The 22,234-nt window shown below is 46.3% G+C and overlaps 2 protein-coding genes across 6 annotated transcripts in view; both read left to right on the forward strand.

Annotated features, from left to right (window-relative positions):
• The window catches only part of LOC138754668 (zinc-binding protein A33-like), a 53,374-nt gene extending 38,908 nt beyond the window's left edge, over window positions 1-14,466 (forward strand). For all 5 annotated transcript variants that reach the window (XM_069919289.1, XM_069919283.1, XM_069919285.1 and 2 more), the window contains 7 exons: window positions 1,471-1,506; window positions 3,575-3,601; window positions 5,007-5,042; window positions 6,889-6,915; window positions 8,217-8,243; window positions 11,802-11,828; window positions 12,961-14,466. In XM_069919289.1, coding sequence (XP_069775390.1) covers window positions 1,471-1,506; window positions 3,575-3,601; window positions 5,007-5,042; window positions 6,889-6,915; window positions 8,217-8,243; window positions 11,802-11,828; window positions 12,961-13,481 — 701 coding nt within the window. In that variant the 3' untranslated portion in view covers window positions 13,482-14,466. The remainder of the gene's footprint in view (window positions 1-1,470; window positions 1,507-3,574; window positions 3,602-5,006; window positions 5,043-6,888; window positions 6,916-8,216; window positions 8,244-11,801; window positions 11,829-12,960) is intronic.
• A 3,644-nt stretch (window positions 14,467-18,110) lies between these two features.
• Window positions 18,111-22,234, forward strand: part of LOC138752984 (uncharacterized protein MCAP_0864-like) — an 88,256-nt gene continuing 84,132 nt past the window's right edge. The window contains exons 1-3 of the mRNA XM_069915582.1: window positions 18,111-18,209; window positions 18,304-18,519; window positions 18,735-18,837. Coding sequence (XP_069771683.1) covers window positions 18,111-18,209; window positions 18,304-18,519; window positions 18,735-18,837 — 418 coding nt within the window. The remainder of the gene's footprint in view (window positions 18,210-18,303; window positions 18,520-18,734; window positions 18,838-22,234) is intronic.

Genomic DNA, 22,234 nt, shown 5'->3' on the forward strand with positions numbered 1-22,234 from the left:
TCCATTAGTTCCACCTACCTGATCCCTGCCCATAACCCTCCAACCCCCTCACATCTCTCCTCTTAAATGACAGAATGGACCCTGCTGCAACCCGGAAGGTCATTCCACTCAGCCACCCCTCTCTAAGTGAAGAAGCTTCCTCTCATGTTACTTCTAAAGTTTTGCCCCCTATCCCTTAACTTATGACCCCTCATTCCAATCTCCCCTACCCTCAGGGGAAGAGCCTATTCACATCTATTCTGTCTATTCCCCTCATAATTTTTAGTACCTCTATCAAATCCCCCCTCAACCTTCTACACTCCAATGAATAAAGACCCAGTCTACTCAATCTTTCTCCGTATTCTAGATACTGCTATTTTAGTAAATCTTCTCTGCACCCTCTCGACCTTATTGATATCCTTCCAAAAATTTGGAGACCAGAACTGCACACAATACTCCAAACTTGGCCTCACCAATGCCTTGAACCATCTCAACATCACCTCCCAGCTCCTATAGTCGATGCTATGATTTATAAAGGCCAGCATTCCAAAAGCCTTCTTCACCACCCTATCGACATGGGAATCCACCTTCAAGGAACGCTGAACCTTATTCCAAGATCCCTCTGTTCCTCTGCATTCCTCAACGCCCTTCCCTTCACTGCATAAAAGTGGGGCTTTGAAAATCAAATCCTCCCAAACATCAGAAACTACAGCAACTGGATGCTTGCGCAGACCAAAATGCTCTTCATGATCCTCATAACGCACCAAAGCACATTTTATTCAAACAGGATTCATCATTGTGTGGCGATCCACGTATCTGACGTCCAGGCGAACCGGCTCCGCGCATCCCACTCCCTTCTTTCCCAGTGGAATCTCGGGCCCAAGTGCGCACAGGTAGTGCCCGACATCGTGATGACGTTGTTTCTGCCGCACAGGGGCGGGAGCTTCGAATGCCTTAAGAGCGGCAGCGCGCTAGCCAAAATAAAGCTCACAAGACCCTTCGACTGCCTTGCTCGATGGCTCAAGTCCGTACTTTCAATTTACGATCGCTTCCCGTGTTTGCGTTATGCGGCACACGACTCTCTCACACGAGTAGCGGACAGCATTCTCTCTCACAATGCTGACTCAACCACGCCCACATTCGCTGTAGTCAACACTCAAAGTGGCGTGTTCAACACTTAATTAGAAAAATCACTAGGAGCGGTATTCTTTCTCGAGTTGCGATAATTTAAAGCTTACAGTGGGAGTGCCGGAACGGGACCATCGTAAGTCGGGGATCATGTATGGCCTTGAACTGCACCTGGAACTCATTTTAGAACTCATCGGTGGTTAGATATTGTAAGGCAGGAATTTAATTTCCATCAATTTGCTGGCAAGCGGTCACATTTAATGACCATAACACGGAAGGTTGCCTCGACCCCAGGGACATTAAATTTACCATCGAATCAAGCCCGCGGACCAATATATAACATTGATTGATGGTTGATTTCAGATGGACAGATTCCAGACAGCAAGCCCACAATTGATGGTGAGAATACAGGGGGAAGAATTTATTATTTTGGATAATATTGGCTGTTGTTTTAGGCTCTGGGTTCAGTGTTGCAAAATATGTTTGCACTTCTATATTCACTTTCCACGAAGGGTTGCAAAAAGTCACAGAAAACATCAGACGGTATCAACCACGACACCTCTATACAATGGAGCTGAACGCAGAAAATAGTGTCCCAGTCGTCTGTGTGATATTTCAAAACTTTATAAACTGAGGAGATATTTCATTTCAAAAATGTTACATTAATTATTTGAGGGATAGAGTAGAAATTAGATGGATCGACTTTCCAGGTAAACATCCAGGATTCCGTCAAATGTAAAATGGATCGACCTTCCAGATAAACGTCCAGGATTACGTTAAATCTAAAATGGATCGACCTTCCAGATAAACGTCCAGGATTACGTTAAATCTAAAATGGATCGACCTTCCAGGTAAATGTCCAGGATTACGTCGAATGTAAATGGATCGACCTTCCAGGTAAACGTCCAGGATTACACCGAATGTAAACGAATCGACCTTCCAGGTAAACATCCAGGATTACACCGAGTTTGATGATAAAACTAAACTAAATAAAGTTGAGTTTGGGAACCAATAGAAATGCATGCTAATTACGTTGGTGGACTGTTGCAGCGACCTCAGCAGCTTTCGAAAATCGCGCTTGAAATTAATAGATCATTTGAACAGTTTGGAGAGGAGGCATTGGGCCAGATTGTGCGCTGGTTTACAACTGCCATTCAGCTGTAGTTCACACGCCGACTCATTCTGACACTGTTAAGCGGATGTACAAAATGTCTTGGGAGTCCAAAAGCCAGCACAAGGCTTCCCGTTCACACTGGTATCAGTCGGGGGGTGGGGGGCGGGTGGCGGGTGCAGACCACACCGGGTGACACAAAAATGACTGTCTATAAAATTTTTGTGAGGTGATTCAGCAGAATTTTATTATTTTTTTATAAAAATATCTCTCTAGTTTGTTATAACAACGAAAACCTTTTCTGTAAACCCATCTTATGTGTATCGATAGACCTACAAGGCTAAAACTCCACACTCATTCAAACCCTGGCATCGGATTCACGTCGACGTCACTGGACCATTCAAGGGAGAGACTTTCCTAATAGATGTGGATGCACACTCCAAATGGACAGTAGTTTCATAGCTGAACAACTCCAAAGCAGATCCCACGAATGATTGTCTACGAACTATCTTTACCACTTGTAGATTGCCTCATGAATTAGTTTCGGACAATGGGCCTCAATTTACATCAGAACATTTAAAAATATTCATGCACAGCAACAATGTTAGACATATTTTGTTCACACCCTATCACCCGAGTACCAATGGGGAGGCAGAACGTTTACAAACATTCAAAAAAGCAATGAAAACCACTAAACTTCTAAATGCCTCCTGGACACACAAAATCCCAGATTTCCCACTGGCGTCCAGAAACACGCCACATTCGAGCTCAAAACGCACCCCAGCAGAACTAATGTTTGGTCATAACCTGCGGACCAGGCCGTCTACAGTTCATCCAGATCTGGGTCTCCGATGGCAAAAAATAGCATCACCACAGACCTCACCTAGAAGTGGGTGAGAGGGTTCTGGTACAAGCTTATAGACAGTATAAAGACCCCTGGGTGGGAGTAAAGAATTTCACGTGTTACATTCTAAATGCAGTATTGCGTGACAATAATGAAACCAATACCTTTAATGGAAATCATAAGGTAGTTAAATTTAATGTCAGCTCAGTGTCATTTTCAATCAAGACGATTTGGTAAAATACGCTCTGGTCCATGATGCTTCTGGCCATACCTGCTCTTGAACTACAGGAGGGGAACCCGAGGATCAATCCTTCTCATCAGCTCGAGGGACGTGCACCTGTACAGAGCACATTGGCAGCAAATCTTGTCCATCAGCAATGTTCAAGTTGTGAAATCGTCCAAGTGTTTCTCTCTATATGATACGACTACTGAGAACCTGAAACGTTGGCTTGATTTCTACTTGTCCACCAGTTAAACCTGGCGTTATTTTTAAATATTTTATTATTCTGCAGAATCCACCTTAAGAGAGTCCGAAACAGGTACATTCTACATTTATGTTATGTTGTTATTTATGTTATGTTGACGGTTAACACCTGTTTTAACAGAATCGCTTTTTTTCTCTAGAAGCTTTTAGGAAAAATATCACATTTTGTGAATCGTTTGATTGATGCATTTTAAGAACGCAATTAGATCTATAAATGTTGTATTATTTTCGACAGAGGGGAAAATGTCCTCATCAACAGAATTACTTCTCAATCGAAGAAAATGCTACACTGCACAGAGATGCTGTCGCAGTCTCGTACTTCCCTGCTCTGGCCGCCGCCACTGGTGACGTGACCCAACGGTTCTCAACCTTTCCCTTCCCACGCACATCCCCCTTTAAGTAATCCCTAGGCCATTGGGGCTCTGTGATTAGTAAGGGTTTGCTTAAGTGAGCGGGAAGAAAAAGTTTGAAACCCACTGTTTTGGGCTCGTTATGTGCAGGGTTTCACAACTCCGAAGGAAATGGGCCAACGACAATTTTTCTCAAGTAAAATGTTTGGGTATAGAGCAGTGGTTCTCATCCTTCCCACCCACATCTCACCTGAAGCAATCCCTCACTAATCACAGAGCCCCGATGGCCTAGGGATGACTCAAAGTGGGATGTGAGTGGGAAGGGAAAGGTTGAGAAACACTGGCATCAGCAGCGAGCCGCACGGGAGTATTAGCGTGCATCCGTAGGGGCGCTAAGCGTCAGGATACAGGTGCAGGAGGAGGAGAGAGAGGGCATCAGGATCACCTTGCGGCGGTGAGCCAGTGGGTAGGTCAGAGGGGCTGATCTGTGTGGTGTTTGGGGAGTTGGAGAACACAAGGTTCAATCTTGTGTATAAAGAAAGTTTGCTGAAAGAAACGAGTGAGTGTATTCTGGATTAACCATATAACAATTTACAGCACAGAAAGAGGCCATGAGTCTGCGCCGGTTCAGTTGAACAAGCGCCCTCTTCCCGCTGTAGGAAATCAGTGCCATTACAGTGTACATTGGACAGAAATCAGTTGTGGAATTTGGGATAGAAGCTGCCCCTGTGCTTTTGCTTTTCATAACGGTATTTGTTCCACCTATTTAATTTAAACAGGTCAACGCTGAAGGGTTCAGCGTCAACACATGTCAGAGTACAATGGGCCTCGATTCTGGGGAAACATAATGCAGGATAATTTCCACCTTTGGAACAATCTGGTGGGGTTCGTCTCGGGGTTTGCTGAATCTCATGGGCGCTGGTGCATTTCATTCCTTTAATAGTTTGACGGCAGCCTCGGTGGTTCTTAAAGCAACTCGTTATACCGACATGGATCGGGTGTAGGTAAATGTTTTGTCTGTATGTGCTGTTTCTGCCCTGTGGACCGGAGAACGCCGTTTCGCCGAGTGGTTCTCTTGCAATCAGATAATAAATGAAGTTTCCTTTCCAGAATTGGAAACATTAAAAACAATTCTCAAAGACTTGGGTGAGTTAACAGCGATGATGACCGGTTTAGAAACATCTGATGCCAGCTCTTGTGCGTGCTTCCCATAACTAAAAATCAAAATCAGTTCGTAACACATCATCTCGCTGAATTGTTCACAATATGTGATCAGCAGAACATGATTTATTCTGTCACTGCAAAGTCTTTCTCCTCGAACTGTGTTTGTTTGGATGCCTGAGGTTTCATGTTGATTTGTACACTCCATTTATCCCACTACACACCTTCCGCAAATGTTCCTCATTTTAGGAAAGAATACTGTAATTATCAAAATGTCTCATTATTATCGTTGTACAAAAAAAGTTATTTCAATAATGTCACAAAAATGTATGTGCACTAATTGAATCTAAGTTATAACAGAAAACAGGACCTTCAGCCCTTCTAGTCTATTTTTCTGTCTAGTCCCATTGGCCTGAACCCAGTCCATTGCCCCCATCCCCCTTTCACCCATGTACCTGCCCTTAAATGTTAAAAGTGAACTGGCATTCACCACTTCAACTCTCACCACTCTCTGTGTGAAGAACTCCCCACCACCTAAATGTTCCTCTTTCACTCTCAACCCATGCCCTCTGGTTTGCAACACACCCACCCTCAGTGGAAAATGCCCACTTGCATTTACTCCACTTTAGCTATCAATTAGACCCGACAGACCAGAAGTCAAGATTAATAGGCTTTAATCACTATAAACTTACAGGCAAAGTTTACACTGTTGGCCCGATTCCAAGGCAGTACTGGGGGGAGGGGGGATTGGGCAATACCCCCTTTATTACGGAGAAGTTACAGTATCAGAGGCGGGCTGACCAGTACAATGCATATATTACAGTGTTCCGCCATACTCTATCTGGCCCCTCATACTTTTGTAAACCTCTATCAAATCTCCCTCATTCTTCTACACTCCAGGGAATAAAGTATTAACCTGTTTAACCTTTAACTGTAGCTCAGTTCCTGAAATCCGGGAAACATCCTAGTAAATCTTCTCTGCACTCTTTCAATCTGATTACTATCTCTCCTGTAGTTCGTTGACCAAAACTGCCCACAATGTGGCCTCATCAATGTCCTATACAATCAGGAAGAATTATATTTTATTTACTCCTTAATTGGTGTCACTTAAGTTCATTGGCCCAGCCACAGAGATGCTTTTCTCTCCACAGCCCTACTCCAACCTAGATCATTCCATCCTCATTCCTTTACAGTTTACTGGCACAACTCCTCCAAGAATCGTGCAGGAATATTGTTAAATTCATGATACATTCTCTCTGAATTTTTTTAAATTTACAAAAGAATTGTTAAAGTGGACCCAAGGTTGCTTGAAAACAAATACGAATACAGCTGCAAACATTTTTTTTAAAAATCACTTTGCAAAGCGTGAGAACTCCATTATAGCAAGAAGCTCTGCCGCAAGCAACTACTTTCACGCCAAGAGAATCTGCCCTGTAGCTCCCAGGTAGCATATTTATACAGCCACATTTAGTTTTCCAAAACAGACTTTTTCATAAAAGTATGTTTCCCCAAGATGTTCATTGGGATTTGTTAACCACGGCTGTGTCCCTTAGCCGATGGTCTTTTAATGTCATTGCCAAATACGGAGTTGTTGTTCTTCATAACTCCTAATGCTACCCCTACATTTTACTGGTGCAAATCAACATTGGTGTTTGAATGGAAGATATTCAGCCCGGTTAAACGCTACGCTTCATTATCTCTCTCAGTAAGGTTACCATCATTGCTAACACCTCTGCGCTTCTTACGGAATTGGTTTAACTAAATTGTAATGTTTATTCTACACCAGACTTTGAGGGAATTGTATCATTGAAACTGACCTTTCTTTTCACAGAGGAACTTCTACACTTGAAAAACAAAGGTGAAAATAAATAGCTTATGTCGTTTGAACAGGAGGGTGGGTGGATTGATGGATCGTGTAGATCTGCTCAAAGTTTATGGGCCCCCTTCGCTGTGAAGAAGCCAGGTTTTGGTCTGTTCCAAACTTCTCTCCCACCGACCACATAAAACATTTAAAAATTATGTTACACGAAGTGTTTCTGGGGTGGGGTGTGGGGATCCCGTGAGAATGGGTGATGTAGACAACATGGATAGTGAGATTACGGTTTGCGGTATTTATTTAAATTTTAAATTTAGAGTTAGATATACATTTTAAATGTAGGCGTACAGCGTGGTAACAGGTCCTTTTGGCCCACGAGTCTGTGCTGCCCAATTGCACCCCATTAACCTACAACCCCCGGTACACTTCAAAGGGTGGATAGAAACCGGAGCCCCTGCTGGGAAAACCCACACAGGCACAGGGAGAAGTACAAATCCTTTCAGACAGCCCGGTCCCAGTCGCTGGCTCTGTAATGGCGTTGTGCTGACCGCTAGGCTAACCGTGTCTCATAGTGAGCAGTAAAGACTATGACTGAGATGAGGAGAATCCTAGGTAGGGTGAACTCACACAAGATGGTGGGACTGGACAACATAGCTGGTCGGGACCTGAAGGACTGTGCAGACCAACAGAGGGAGGTCCTTACAGACATCTTCAACACCTCACTGCAGCCACCCATCATCCCCACAGGGTTCAAAACCGTTATCCCAGTACCAAAGAGGGCGACAGTAACAGGCCTTGGACTATTGCCCCGTGGCACTGTCCTCCACCATTACGTGGTGATGGAACGCATCAAAGCAGACGCTGGGTTACATTTCAATTTGTATGTTGATCAAACTGTTCCTTACCCCTCCACTCCGACCTGACCCACCGGGAGAATGACGCGTCATACGCCAGGTGGCAGTTTGACCGACTTCAGCTTGGTGTTTGACGCGCTCATTCCCCAGAGGCTGGTGGAGAAGCTCCCCTCCCTGGGACTCAACACTCCTCCCCGTAACTGGATCCTGGACATCCTAACGACCAGACCGCAGTCTGTCTGGGTCAGCAGCAGAACTGTGTGCGCCCTCACCCCGGGCACAGGTGCACCTCCAGGCTCAGCCCACTCTGGATGTTGTACAAGGCACGGAAGGCGCGTACTATGAATCTGAGAGCTGTACTTATGTCCCTGAAAAAAAAACATTGAGAGGATGCCCTCATATCAAATGAAAGACGTGAAACATGCAAATTACCTGTTCATTTTTAGATTTTCACCTTTCATCACTTTTCATTGGTTTTCCATTATCCAGAAATCAAAAGGATCACAGAGCAAGAAGGTAATGACGTACCATCAACCCTGCAATTTCCATAAAACACCAGCCCATCTTACAAAGTTTTGGTAAAGTATTTAGATACAGGTGGAAACAATGCAGAATCTAAAGGTAAAGAATCCAATTATCGTCACATCAGGCCGACAGGGAGTTGCCACTTTGTCCAGGGACCCTCACAGCGCCTTCCGCTGCTGAACCACGCGACCAAGAGCGGCCGCTTTAAAATAGAATCATCCACCTGCCCCCAAATGATCACATTCCCAGTGACATTGTCTTTCCCCACGTAGTCAGCTCAATATTACAAATCCAGTCAGCACATTATTACTTGATGCACGTTATTGGGTCCTGACAGGGATCTGGCTGCAGTTGAAGTAATGGATTCTTGCAGTTTCAGGGTGCTGGGGGGAGGGGGGGAATCCATGTCTAGCTTTACATTTCTGCCAGTTTAAAAAAAAATTAATAAGTTGTATTGAATTTTTTATATATATATATATATATATATATACGTGTGTGTGTGTGTGTGTGTGTGTGTGTGAGTGTGATAGTACGTGTGTGTGTATGAGTGCACGTGATTGTGTGCGTGCGTGCATGAGTGTGTGATTATGTGTGCGTGTGTGCATGTGATTGTGCGAGTGCATGTATGCGCGCGAGTGCGTGTGTACATGTGATTGTGTGGGTGTGTGAGCATGTGTGTGTGTGTGTGTGTGTGTGTGTGTGTAAGTGCGTGCATATATACAAACACAACAAAAAGTGTAAGAACAAGAAAGATTTACTGTACAAAGTGTCCTAGAATAAAAATTAACCACAAATAAGAAAGAAACAGGCAGAATTCAATATGATCCCTCTTGTTCCTGCAGGAAATAAAGCAAATGAGAAAAAGATTCCTGCCAGTTTTTGAATCCACTAAACATACATTTCCTGGCAGTAACTGCAATTCATGTCGATTTTAGACAAATTAAGATGTGGCAAGATATTCTGGGAACCCACCCCCCCCCTCCCCCACACCCCATGAGAGACTCGATCAAAAAGTCATGAGCCAGGGATCCATGGAACTGTGGCCATGTGGGTTCAGAACTGGCTGGAAGGTAGAGGGCAGAAAGCAGTAGATGGAACCTATTCTGCCTGGAGGTCGGTGACTAGTGGAGGTGCCGCAGGGATCTGCTCTGGGACCCCTGCTCTTTGTAATTTTTCTAAACCACCCGGATGAAGAGGTGGAAAGATTGGTCAGTAGGTTTGCGGACGGTATGAAGGTTGGAGGAGTTATGGATGGTGCTGAATGTTGTCATAGGTTGCAAAAGGATAAAGAGAGGATGTAGAGTTGGGAAGAAAAGTGTCAGGTGGAGTTTAGTGCGAATAAGTGTGAGGTGATGTATTTTGGAAGGTCAAACCAGACGGCTGAGAACAGGGTCAGATATTTAACAGTGGGGAGGAGCAGAGGGACCCGAGGGTCCATTTCAATCCATCTCGCTACACAGGTTGATAGGATCATTAAGAAAGCCTATGGGAGGCTGGGATTCAGTAGTCGGGGGATTGAGTTCAAGAGTTGAGAGGCCATATTCCAACTCTACAAATCTCTGGTGAGTCCGCACTTTGAGTTCAGTTCTGGTCACCTCATTACAGGAAGGAGGTGGAAGCTCTAGCGAAGGGGCAGAGGAGATTCACCAGGATGTTGCCTGGATTCAAAAATAAGTCTCATGAACCCAAGTTTGCAGAGCTGGGACTTTTCTTTTTGGAGCGAAGAAGGGCGAGAGGAGGTCTACAAGATTTTGAGAGACATAGATAGGGTGGACGGCCAGTGCCTGTTTCCCAGGGCAGGATCAGCTAACACCAGGGGATGACTGTACATAGTGAAAGGAGGGAGAGGTTTAGGGGAGACGTCAGGAGTAAGTTTTTTTACACAGAGAGTTATGGGTGCCTGGAAGGCCTTGCTGGGAATGATGGTGGAAGCTGGAACATTAGAGGCATTTAAGAGACTCTTAGACAGGTGCATGGATGGAGGAAAAATAGTGGGTTACAGGGTAGGAATGTTTAGTAATTTTTTAGGAAGGGATTTATGGATCGGCACAACATCGAGGGCCGAAAGGCCTGTTCTCTGCTGTATTGTTCTATGTTCCAATGTAACATAGATGCTCCTGCAATTTAGACTCCTGTCGTCTGATCTCTCCAGCTCACTGATCGTAGTGGAGTGAGAGACCAAGCCTGACCCTGATGCCCCCGTGGTTTGCTATGCCTTTCTTTCAGCAGAATCCTCAATATTAAAGGAAAATCTCCATCCATTATCAACAGACTGCAGATACCGGAATTGAGAGCAAAAATATGCTGGTGGAAACTCAACGGATCCAGGCAGCGTCTGTGCAGGGAGATTGACAGTTAATGCTTCGGGTTGAGGACTCGAGAAAGAAGAAGGAGATTGAGAGTATTAAAGAGAATCAGGGAGGTGGGTGGGTGGTAGCACGAGTGAAGGATGACTGACACGTGGAGGTGGACCCCAAATGATCCCGCTCCACTTCACTTCTCTCTCCTGCACCCTTGGGTGCCGTGTAACAGAGGGATCTGGGAATACAGATCTGGGAATTTCATTCCCTGAAATTGGTGTCACAGGTGGACAGGGTTGTAAAGAGAGCTTTTGGCATCTTGGCCATCATAAAGCAGTGAGTCCAGGAGCTGGGATGTTATGGTGAAGTTGTAGAAGACATTGGTGAGGCCAAATTTGGAGAATTGTGTGCAGTTTTGGTCACCAAACTACAGGAAAGATCTCAATTAGAAAGAGTGCAGAGAAGATTTACTAGGATGTTGTCTAGACTCCAGGGACAGAGTTACAGGGAAAGGTTAAACAGGTTAGGACTTTATCCCTGGAGCATAGAAGTATGAGGCAAGATTTGATAGAGGTATTTAAATAATGAGGGGGACAGACAGAGTAAATATAGGTCAGCTTTTTCCATTGAGGGTGGGTGAGATACGAACCAGAGGACCCCCCACTCTTTTGTTTGGATGCCTGCCGACATTTCTCCACACCTTGATGAAGGCCTCTAGCCCGAAATGTTGGTTCTGTATTTTACCGTTGCTAAAGGACACCACTTGATATGCTGAGTTTCTCCAGCACTGTGTTTTTAACTGCAAACCAGAGGACAAGGGTTAAGGGGGAAAGGGGAAAAATTTAGCAGGAACCTCTCCACATAGAGAGTGGCAGAGGTGTGGAATGAGCTGATGTGGTGAATGCTGGCTCAGTTTTAACATTTAAGAAGAATTTGGACAGGTACATGAATGGGAGAGATATGGACTGGGTGCAGGCCAGTGGGACTAGGCAGAATAATAGCCCAGCACAGACAAGATGGACCGAAGGACCAATTTCTCTGTTGTAACGTTCTATGGTTGTGTTATGCGTGGACCTCTTTCTGTTCATTAATACTGCCCATCTTCACTCTCCCTTTTCAATCCTGAAACATGGTTTCCACTTGAGACGTCGATGCCCATTTTCCTCCACAGTGCTGATCCACCTGCTGAGTTCCTACAATATATTTTGGCCACGCCTATTCCAACAGGTTTGCAATTATTTCATTGCAGGTATTACTACAATCAAAAGAAACAGAAGTAAGTGGCTTCAAATACCATAGATGGCCAAAAAAGCCTAAGGGTTTAGCTCTGCTTCAACTTCAAAGATACAGAACGGGGGTAGAGCAATGGCTACACAAAATGGCACCTCTGGCAGGGGTGGCCTATGCATCAAAATACACGGCGACAAGGGGGTCCCGCGAGAGCTGGGCCTGGTGGTCGCCATGTTGTATTTGGCGTTGTACAAGTTGAGAGAGAACGAGGACGAGTGCACCGAGCGTAGAAGAAACAGGCGCGTGTTCTTTGTATGTCTGGGTTGGCGGCGGCGGCGCTGAGAGGGGGTGGGGGTTGCCTCCCTTCAAGTGGCACCCCGGGCACGTGGCCTGCCTGCCATACCCTCGTTAGTGTAAATGGAATGGGATTTACTCTCAATCAGGGCAAATAAATCCAACAGAAAATCAGGTTGCCTGTCCATTATTAAACAAATGGAAGCATAGTGGGAAGGGAAGGTTAAGAATCGCTGCTCCAGACCCAATTGTTACTGAAATATTTTGCTTGAGAAAAATGGTCATTGGCCCATTTCCTTTGGAGTTCTGAAACCCTGCACATAACAAGTCAATGAGGGATGAGTAAAACAGTGGTTCTTAAATGTTTTCTTCCCACCCACATCCCACCTTAAGCAACCCCTTACTAATCAGAGTCCTGATCGCCTAGGGATTATTTAAAGTGGGATGCGAGTGGAAGAGAAAAGATGAAAACCACTGCTGTAAAGAGTTTGTAGGTTCTCCCCGTATCTGTGTGGGTTTTCCGCGGGGGCTCCACTTTCCTCCCAACGTTTGAAAAGTACCAGGGGTGTAGGTTAATTGAGTGTAAGTTAGGTAGCACGAACTCATGGCCAAGGCTCACACGTGCAGCGAATATCTGTTCCCGCATTGGTGACCCCAAGTTGCCAGAGGTCATTACACACAGGTAAAAAAAATCCAGAAGTGGGCATATTGTATGAATTGAGAATGCCCCAAATCTCCACTGCATGGAGCACGTCAACGAATTGCACTGATAGTTTGGAACCTGTTCTGGATTTGTTTTTATTGAATATAGCACGTAAATACACGGATGTCCAGTTACTCCAGTTGTTGTGCATTTTAATGAAATCTCATTTTGATTTCTCTAGTTTATCTCAAATTGGACCCAACGACGGCAGATCCACGATATCTGTTTTCGAGCGACCAGCTCAGTGTACGTTGGGACGAGAATCCGTCGGAGATCGCTGACCGTCAGAAGCAGTACGCCGGAACTTACGTCGTGTGGGGGACGAAAGGATTCACATCAGGAAAACGTTATTGGGAGGTGACGGTGGACGAGGGAACCGTCTGGTCCGTGGGTGTATCGCCGCAAGCCACAAAGAGCAGGAAGTGGGTTCGAGCTTCAAGGCAAGACCAGTACTGGACTGTGTTGCTTTGGAACATAGGGAAGACACGGTTGGAAAAGAGGACAATGGGCAAGTTCGTCAACATCATTCAGCTTCGCAAGATTGGCGTTTATTTAAATTATGAAGATGAAAAAGTGACTTTTTATAATATCGAGACTGAAAGAAGTGTGCACGAATTTACGGGAACATTTCAGGGTCCCCTTTACCCTGTTTTCAGGTTTTTCTTTGCTACATCCAAAAATCACAGGTTGTCAGTTTTTTAGTACATTTAAATGTAGCTGGTTGAGGATATATTATTGATTTCAGAAGCGAATCTTAGCATTTAGTTCATTGATAGTTGGACAGGCAATTCTGATGAAATGGAAAGACAGTGCTTCACCTACTCATACTCAATGGTTCCAGGAGCTTATGTTTAGAAAAAAAAATCAGATACAGGCATTTATCCTTTTATCCGAGATCCTTGGGCCCGGACATGTCTCGGTATTTGGATTATTCGGGATTATGAAATTAAAATGGCGGTGGTACAGCCCTGTTTCTGGAGCGCCACCACATTGAAGCCAGCTCAACGAGCAATGGACGACTTCGTTACCCATAATCCGTCACGCAGCTGGAACCGCTCCGGGAAATGCTGTGCGGGGTATTATGGGTAAGGAAGACGGACGTTGATTACACATTAAAACAAAAAGAGGCTCACCCCACCGGGTTCGGCCGCACCCTTACCTGCCTCCTTCTGGCCCGGCTCGGCTTCTCTCTCCCCGCTCGCCGCCCGAGCCACATTTTCTCCTTGTTCTCTCTTTAACACCTGAAAATAAACCGTACGTGCAGTCAAAAAAAGTTTGGTTTTCAGAATCACAGATAAAAAGATAAGGAGCCGTACAATGTTCAAGATGTAGAGATGAATATTTACAAGACATTGGGGTGGGGGGCATTCATCGACCACAACCAGAATTTAACGAATTAGGGTGTTTGTATGTTCTTGAGCAGCTCCGTCTGGTCTCCGAATGTCGTCCTTCGTTCCCTATGTATATTAGATATGCAAGTGAACCTTGTTTGGAGGGAAGGGTTCATTTAACTGGGAGTGCGGGTGGGTGCATTTTCTCTTGAGACAGTTTGCCAGATGGATTTGATTGGGAATGGTGGACAGTTTACACGCTGTCTGATGAAGGTACTATTTGAGAGCTTTTCTTACAGTTCAACCCATGTATTGGATAAATATGTGTGTGGTTTTTTTTAAAATTAAGACTCAATAAAGACCTCTTTAAAAAGAAAAGAAATGTCGCCAGTTGGACGTACGGCCTTAAGAGAATGACAACGATTATGGATTACACAATAATGCTGGAGAAACTCAGCAGGTCACATAGTGTTGTACACGGCGCAAAGGTACAGATGCATAACCAAAGTGTCGGAGATGAGCCGTTCGTCAATGGACGAGCAAACAGCAGGCGGGCGTCTAGATAAAACGGTGTGTTGGGGAGGTGCACAATCACACACACACACAGGGCCCATGCCACTTGACGCAATTCCACACAAAAAAAACCACAGAAACTGTTGCACGCGCTATCCCCCCGGCAACAGCGCAACACCGTCTCTGGGCCACGCTCACCACCGGCTTCACCCGTCATGCAGGCGCAGTAAGTAGAGACCAGGTGCCTACCCCTTTCCGAAGTAAGGCGCTGAGGCTTGGGCCCCCTTACCCTTCATGCCCCCAGGCTTCAGCCTAATGGTAAATCTGCCACTGGGAACGGAGAGCTGGTGTCCTATTTTTTTTCAGATATTGCATGGGCTGACTCTGCGTGTGGAAAATCATCATCTATTGCTGTAATTTATTCCAAAAATAATCGGGGTACCTTTCTACAATAATACGCGTAAAATAAACAGAAAATACATAATAGCACCTCCCGTTTCATTCAGATGTCCAGCATCCTTTCCAATCCCTCCCTTAACCCTTTCCCATCCTAATATAATCCTTTATCCGGAACCCTTGGGGGACAGTGTGTTCCGAATTTCGGATTTGTCCGGATTTCGGAAAGCCAGATTTAAGACCACCCGAATTGTGCTGCAGTATCCACCCCCACCCTCTTCCAGTCGCACTGCTGTCTCCCCTCCCTGCCCGCCCGACTCGCGCTGCCGGTGTCTCCCCTCCCTGCCCGCCCGACTCGCGCTGCCGGTGTCCCCCCCCCCCCGCCCCGCCTGCCCAAGACGTGCTGCCGGTCTCTCCCCCTCGCCCGCCCGCCCGACTCTCGCTGTCGGTTTTTCGCCCGTCCGACTTGAGCTGCTGGTCTCTCTTCCCACTTGCTGGATTTTGGAGCTTTCTGGATTTTAGATGTCCGGATAAAGGATCGTGTACCTGTAATGACACAAAATTACCATGGCTTTCTATGTGCAACTGTGAAGAAAATTCATTTAAATTCCGGGGAGCCATGTTTACACTGAGAGGCTCAATAGGAGTACATGTTCAATGCCCATCTAACTGTATCGTATTTGGAAGGCTGTGTATTGTTTACAACTCTTGGTCGATAAAGTTGAACCATGATTCCCTGAATTGACACAGATTGGGTGGCGAGGAAAGTTTTCAAAGCTTGCAGAGGGATCTGGACCAGCTGGAAAAATGGGTTGAAGAATGGCAGATGGAGTTTATGCAGAAGAGGGCGAGGTGTTACATTTTGGAAGGACAAACCAAGAAAGGACCAACACGGTCGGGCGAGGAGTGCGGTAGAACAGAGGGATCTGGGAATACAGATACATAATTCCCTGAAAGTGGCGTCACAAGTGGACAAGGTTTGCTGCCCAATTAACCTATAATCCCGATACTTTTTTCAAGGGTGGAAGAAAACAGGAACCCCCCCCAGCCCCTTGGGGAAAACTCATGCAGACACTGGGAGAACAAACAGCGCGGGATTCGAACCCCCGGTCCCGATCGCTGGTGTTAAAAATCATTGATTTATAATTCAGTTTCATTTAAAAGTTCCGCATCTTTGTACATAAAACTCATCCATTCTCTCTGAATAATTACTCCTGTGAGAACTGCTGTTTCAGGGCGGGGTTCAGAGCCCCCAGGCTGGAACAACAGTGGGATCTTGTTAACGATTCGTGACCTCTTTTCCCCTTTCAGTGCAGCGCAGCCCAGTAGATTTAGCAACTGATAAGAAAATGATTAAATTAGAGTGAATAGCTTATTTTAAAATGCTGGAGGAACTCAGCAGGTGGTCTCACACCATCTCAAGATTTAAGTGGACAAAGTCTGAAGGGAGGGACATTTAGGGGAAACATCAGGGGTAAGTTTTAAAAAAACCCCAGAGAGTGATGGGTGCCTGGAATGCCCTGCCAGGGGTGGTGGTGGAGGCTGGAACAGTAGGGGCACTTAAGAGACAGACAGGCGAAGCGGGGGCAATTACATATGGGCAGATAGACGGACAGCAAAGGTTGAAATGGATGTGGCAGGCAAAAGGGAGCATCTCAGAAGGCCAATGTAGCCCGACAGAAGAGAATTCAGCCCCTTCCCTGGAAGTATGAAAGTGAATGTTGGAACAGAACAGGATGTAGGAGCTTGGTTTTTTTTAAAAAATACAGGAAGGGTAGTTAATTCTTCATCCACTCAACATTATCGCCAAGAATGAAAAGGAAAACGTCTTCCTGTTTACATCTGCAGAATGGATGGTCTCTGTCACAATTCCCTCACTCAGCAGATAACCAGAATGCACATTGTTGCCACACAGGGACCTGACATCCTGCCCTACAGATTAAGATACTCTGGTGGAATTTTCCATCGATTTGGACTCCTACATATAAAGGGCGGTGGAAAATGCTGGGAACTCGGGAATTGTTAGAAGTGTTGGAACAAAGTAATCGAGCAATTTGCAATGATCCCCCCCAGTTGTGCTGATTAATAAGTGGGCGATTTGCAACCATAGAGAAGTGGTGGATTTCAACAAGGAACTTTTTGTGTCTGAACCAATGATGTCCGTTTTCTAGACCCCTGGCGTTTGAATTTCAAACACGATGTGGCTGATTTGGAGTCTTACGCCGTGTTAAGACGTTCATCAACTGTCAGTGTACAATCATGCACCCTTCAGGCTAACAGAGCAGAGGTGATCAAATGAATTAATCTGTCTGGAAAGACCTTGTCAGTCATTTATTTAAGTACTGAGGGGATGAAAATTATTTGCCATGTGTTTAAGTTTTAAACTTGGGTTTTACTTTGCTGCATTCGGAGACGTGGTCGCGGTGGTTCTCGACCCTTTTTTCCCCACTCACATCCCTCTTTAAGTAATTCTTCTGCCATCGGTGCTCTGGGATTTAGTAAGAGACTGCTTAAAGTCGGATGTGGGTGGGAAGGGAAGGTTGAAGCCTTCTGTTTTAATCGTCCCTCATTGATTCGTTATGTGCAGGGTTTCAGAACTCCAAAGGAAAAGGGGTAATGACAAGTTTTCTCAAGCAAAATATTTCAGTAACAATCGGATCCAGAGCAGTGATTCTCAACCTTCCCTTCCCACCCACATCCCACCTTAAGCAACCCCTTACTGATCACAGAGCACCGATGGCCTAGGGATTACTTAAAGTGGGTTGTGAGCGGGAAGAGAAAGGTTGAGAACCACTGGTTACTGAATTTGTGCTGGAACACGCCACTTGGCCACCACTCCAGCGTCGAGCAGTGGTCACTCATCCTTATTCATGCAACATTTCAACCAGGCAATCATGAACTTCTCCACTTTTGACCTTACCCTGAAGTATCATCAGCTGACGGTGGTCGGGCGCATGGAATCGTGCGATGACATGTCCAGAATGGTTCATTGGAAAACTGTAGGTCAAGGCGCACCTTAGGTGAACTACCCCTGGGCAGAGGAGAGTCCCCCCTCCCCCCGGCAGAGGAGAGTCCCCCCTCCCCCCGGCAGATGAGCCCCCACCCGGCAGAGGAGAGAGCCCCTCCCCCTCCCGGGCAGAGGAGAGACCACCGGACAGAGGAGAGAGAGCCCCCACAACCCCGCCCCGCGGTACCGCTGCCCCTCCCTGCCGGGCGTTCCCTTCAGGACCGGACTCCGCTGGACGAGCCGATTCCTGCTTTACCAATCAGTCCCCCACCTCCAGACCCCCGTCCCCTTCCCGCCCCTGAGCCAGTTCCTGGCAGACACAGGTCGTTCGGCCCTCGACCCGTGCTGTACATTCCTCCCACCACCCGTCCGCTTTCCTTTGCTGCCCGGGTTATTCAGAAACTTGCTTATCTTTTGGCGAAGCGCCAAGGCTGAACCGCGACTGGTTCGAGGCCAGGCTCAGCGCATTGGCCCGGTCACCCTGGTTCAGTGCGTGTGTTGCTGTTTGTAGAACGAACCAGCCCTAAAACGATTCCACCCAGAGGTGAGTGGACATTTTTTCCCATAATTTACGCTGTTAAATCTATATTTTGGGCGAGAAATGCAAATGTTTCCCGCGCACCAATCTGAGACCGACAGCGCGGTAAACAGGGGCGTTCGGCCCACAAGCCCGTACTGCCCAATTGACTCCCCCGGTACATTTCGAAGGGTGGGAGGGATCAGGAGCCCCCTCCCTCCCGGGGAAATTCCACGCAGACGCGGGGGAGAAGCGTACACGGACAGCGCCGGATTCGAGCAATTCTGGACCCGGGTCTGAAGCTGGTTTTGGTTAGAATTAAATCGTTTAGACGAGATTTCGATCAGCTTTATTGTCATGTAATGAAACAGGTTCACGACGAGAATCAAAGGAACCCCCCCCCCCCCCCCGCCGCCTTGGGGAGCCCTCCTTGCCCTGGGAGTCCTCCTTGCCCTGGACACCCTCTCTATCCCGGTTCACGTCCAGCAGCCCCGCAGCCTGCATGGGGTCCCTCGCCCGCAAAGTCGCCGCCTGTGAGTGTCCGTCATCTTCAGAGTTAGTCCGTGGGGTCGTTCTTCCCGACACGGGTGGGGGCTGCTCTCCCCGTTACTGCTGCCCCGCCGTCGATCTCTCTTGGCCACTCACTTTGTCCCAAACCAGCGGTAGCAAGATTTTAAGGAAAAGCCATCGTCGGTTCCTTTCATCTGATCCTTTTTAAGCCTGTGAATGTGCCTCGGGCAGTTGGACCTCGCGGGGCAGCGCTGCTTCTCCGCTCCTCGCTCTCCCTGGGTCCTTCCTGGAGCCAGCACAGTTCTAACAACAGCCGCGCCGCCAATCATATTTGTGTATTCCCCCCCCCACCCCCACAACGTCGTAAACCTGATTAGTGTGCAGCGGTTGCAAGGGAAAATTGGTTGGTTGGGTTTTTCCTCCTTTGCCTTTTGTCAGTGAGGTGGGCTCTGCGGTCTTCTTCAAAGGAGGTTGCTGCCCGCCGAACTGTGAGGCCAAGATGCACAGTTGGCGATATCAGCCCACTGGCGGTGGTCAATGTGGCAGGCACCAAGAGATTTCTTAAACCAGTCCTTATACCTCTTCTTTGGTGCACTTCTGTCTCAGTGGTAGTGGAGAGCTCTCCATAGAACACGATCTTGGGAAAGCTAATTCTTAGATAAACAGCGCAGAAACAGGTCCTTCGGCCCTTCTTGTCCTTGCCCAACTATTATTCTGCACAGTCCTACTGACCTGCATCCAGTTCATCGACCTCCATCCCCCTCCCATCCATGTACCTGTCCAAATTCTTCTTAATTGTTAAAATCGAGCCCTCAGCTCATTCCACTCTCCCACCGCTCTCTGTGTGAAGAAGTTCCCACTAAACTTTTCCCCTTTCACCCTCTGGTTTGTATCTCACCCACCCTCAGTGGGAAAGCCGACCTACAATTACTCTGTAAATCCCCCTCATAATTTTAAATACCTCAATCAAATCTCCCCTTGATCTTCTATGCTCCAGGGAATAAAGTCATAACTTGTAACTCAGTTCCTGAAGTCCGGGCAACAGCCCAGTAAATCGTCTCTGCCCTCTTTTTATCTTATTGATATCTTTCCTGTAGTTTAGTGACCAAAACTACACACAGACTCCAAATTTGGCCTCACCAATGTCTTACCCAACTTCACCATAACATCCCAACTCCTGGATTCAATACTTTGATTAATGAAGACCAATGTGCCAAAAGCTCTCTCTACAACCCTGTCCACCTGTGACACCACTTTCAAGAAATGAAGTATCTATATTCCCAGATCCCTCTGTTCTACCGCACTCCTCAGTGCCCGACCATTCACCATGTCCTATCTTGGCTTGTCCTTCCAAAATGCAACACCTCACACTTATCTACATGAAATTCCTACTGGCATTTTCTCAGCTGATCTTGGTGGCTACAGGATTTGAAAATATTCTTCACTGTCCACAATGCCCCCAGTCTTAGTGTCATCTGCAAACTTGCTGATCCAATTCACCACATTATCATCCAGAACATTGATATAGACAACAAACAACAATGGCCCCAGGACTGATCCCTGAGGCACACCACTGGTCACAGGTCTCCAGTCTGAGAAGCATTATCCACCATCACTCTCTGGCTTCTCCCATAAAGTCATCATTGAATCCAGTTTGCTATCTGACCATGAATACCACCGAGCAACTGAACCTTCCTAACCTCCCCTGTGGGACTTTGTCCATGTAGACAACGTCCACAGCCTTCCCTTCATCAACTTTCTGGTAACCTCCTTGAAAAAACTATAAGATTAGTTAATCAAGCACAAAGCTATGTTGACTATCCCTAATCTAGTCTTTGGCTGTCCAAATAATTGTCTATCCAAACTCTTCGAACACCTTCCAAAACTTACCTATACCGTCACCAGGCTCACTGGTCTATAATTACCAGGGTTCCTTTTGGAGCCTTTTTTAAAAAAAAACAATGGAAGAAGATGACCTCTCCTCCAATCTTCTAACACCACATGCGTGGCTAATAATTGGAATTGTCAAAGTGGGGTCAATGCGGGCTTGATTTTAATATTTAAGGAGATGTGGGTTAGGTATATGGATGAGAGAGGTTTGGAGGGTTATGGGCCAGGTGGGGGTCGATGGACTAGGTGTGGGAAGGTGTTTGGCATGGAGTAGAAGGGCCTGTTTCTGTGCTGTAATTGTTATATGGTCAATCGTCACGCAACAAAAATAATTCAACATTTCCACTATAAAAGGAGCTGGAGTCGTTGGGGAAAAGTACTGATACTTCAATTATTCTTCAATCATTCCTGCTCATTCCACAGTGTGGTAGTAAAGTGAATATTAAAATAATTTAAGTCTAAAAGTGAATTAAAAACACAGAATGGAAGTCTGATGCGTGAAAGATGAAGGGTGCAGCGTGATTATATTACAGACTGGTATAATCTTCGGGAGGCACCAACAGATGGCTTTGGACTGCAGGCCGTGTAAGATAAAGGGTGCGAGTTTTTGCTGAATGTGGAGTCATTGTAACTCAGTGTTCTGAACAATACGTTATTCAACCTTGATGCAGGAATGTAGGGGAGGGAGAAAGAAGGGGTGTTGCCTTCTATGTAGAACAATGATGTAATCTTTTAGTCCAACTTGTTTACTCGAGTGTCTAAATGTTGATGCATCCCTGGAGTCTGCTTTAGAGGCTGAGAGCAGGAGGGTTATCTCGGTGTCTAATAAAGAGTTAACTAGTTCTGAACGCTGTGATTGCATCGGAAATCCACTAAAACACCTGAACGCCAGATCCGACTGTGAAATCTCCTGGAAATGTCAACTGCTGAGATGTGGTGATCCGGATCTCAAATTTCACCACCAGTTTACTGATTGATTCGATACCATTAGCCTCGCCCAGAAATAGTGAATCATCTCTGTAGCGCTATCAGACCAGAAGTTGAGACTAATAGGCTTTCATCACTATAATCTTACAGGCATAGCTTACATGCTGTTGGCCCGATTCCAAGGTAGTACTGAGGGAGGGGGATTGGGCAAGATGGCCTTTATTAGGGATCCTGGAGGGGGAGGAGTTACAGTATCGGGGGGGGGGGGGGGGCTTTGGGCCAACCAGTACAATGTCTGCAATACAATGTTCCACCGCCATCTCATTATTCTTATGTAATAATTCGCATAAGTCATCCCTATGTC

Source organism: Narcine bancroftii, chromosome 2 (genome assembly GCF_036971445.1).
Source record: "Narcine bancroftii isolate sNarBan1 chromosome 2, sNarBan1.hap1, whole genome shotgun sequence".
NCBI lineage: Eukaryota > Metazoa > Chordata > Chondrichthyes > Torpediniformes > Narcinidae > Narcine > Narcine bancroftii.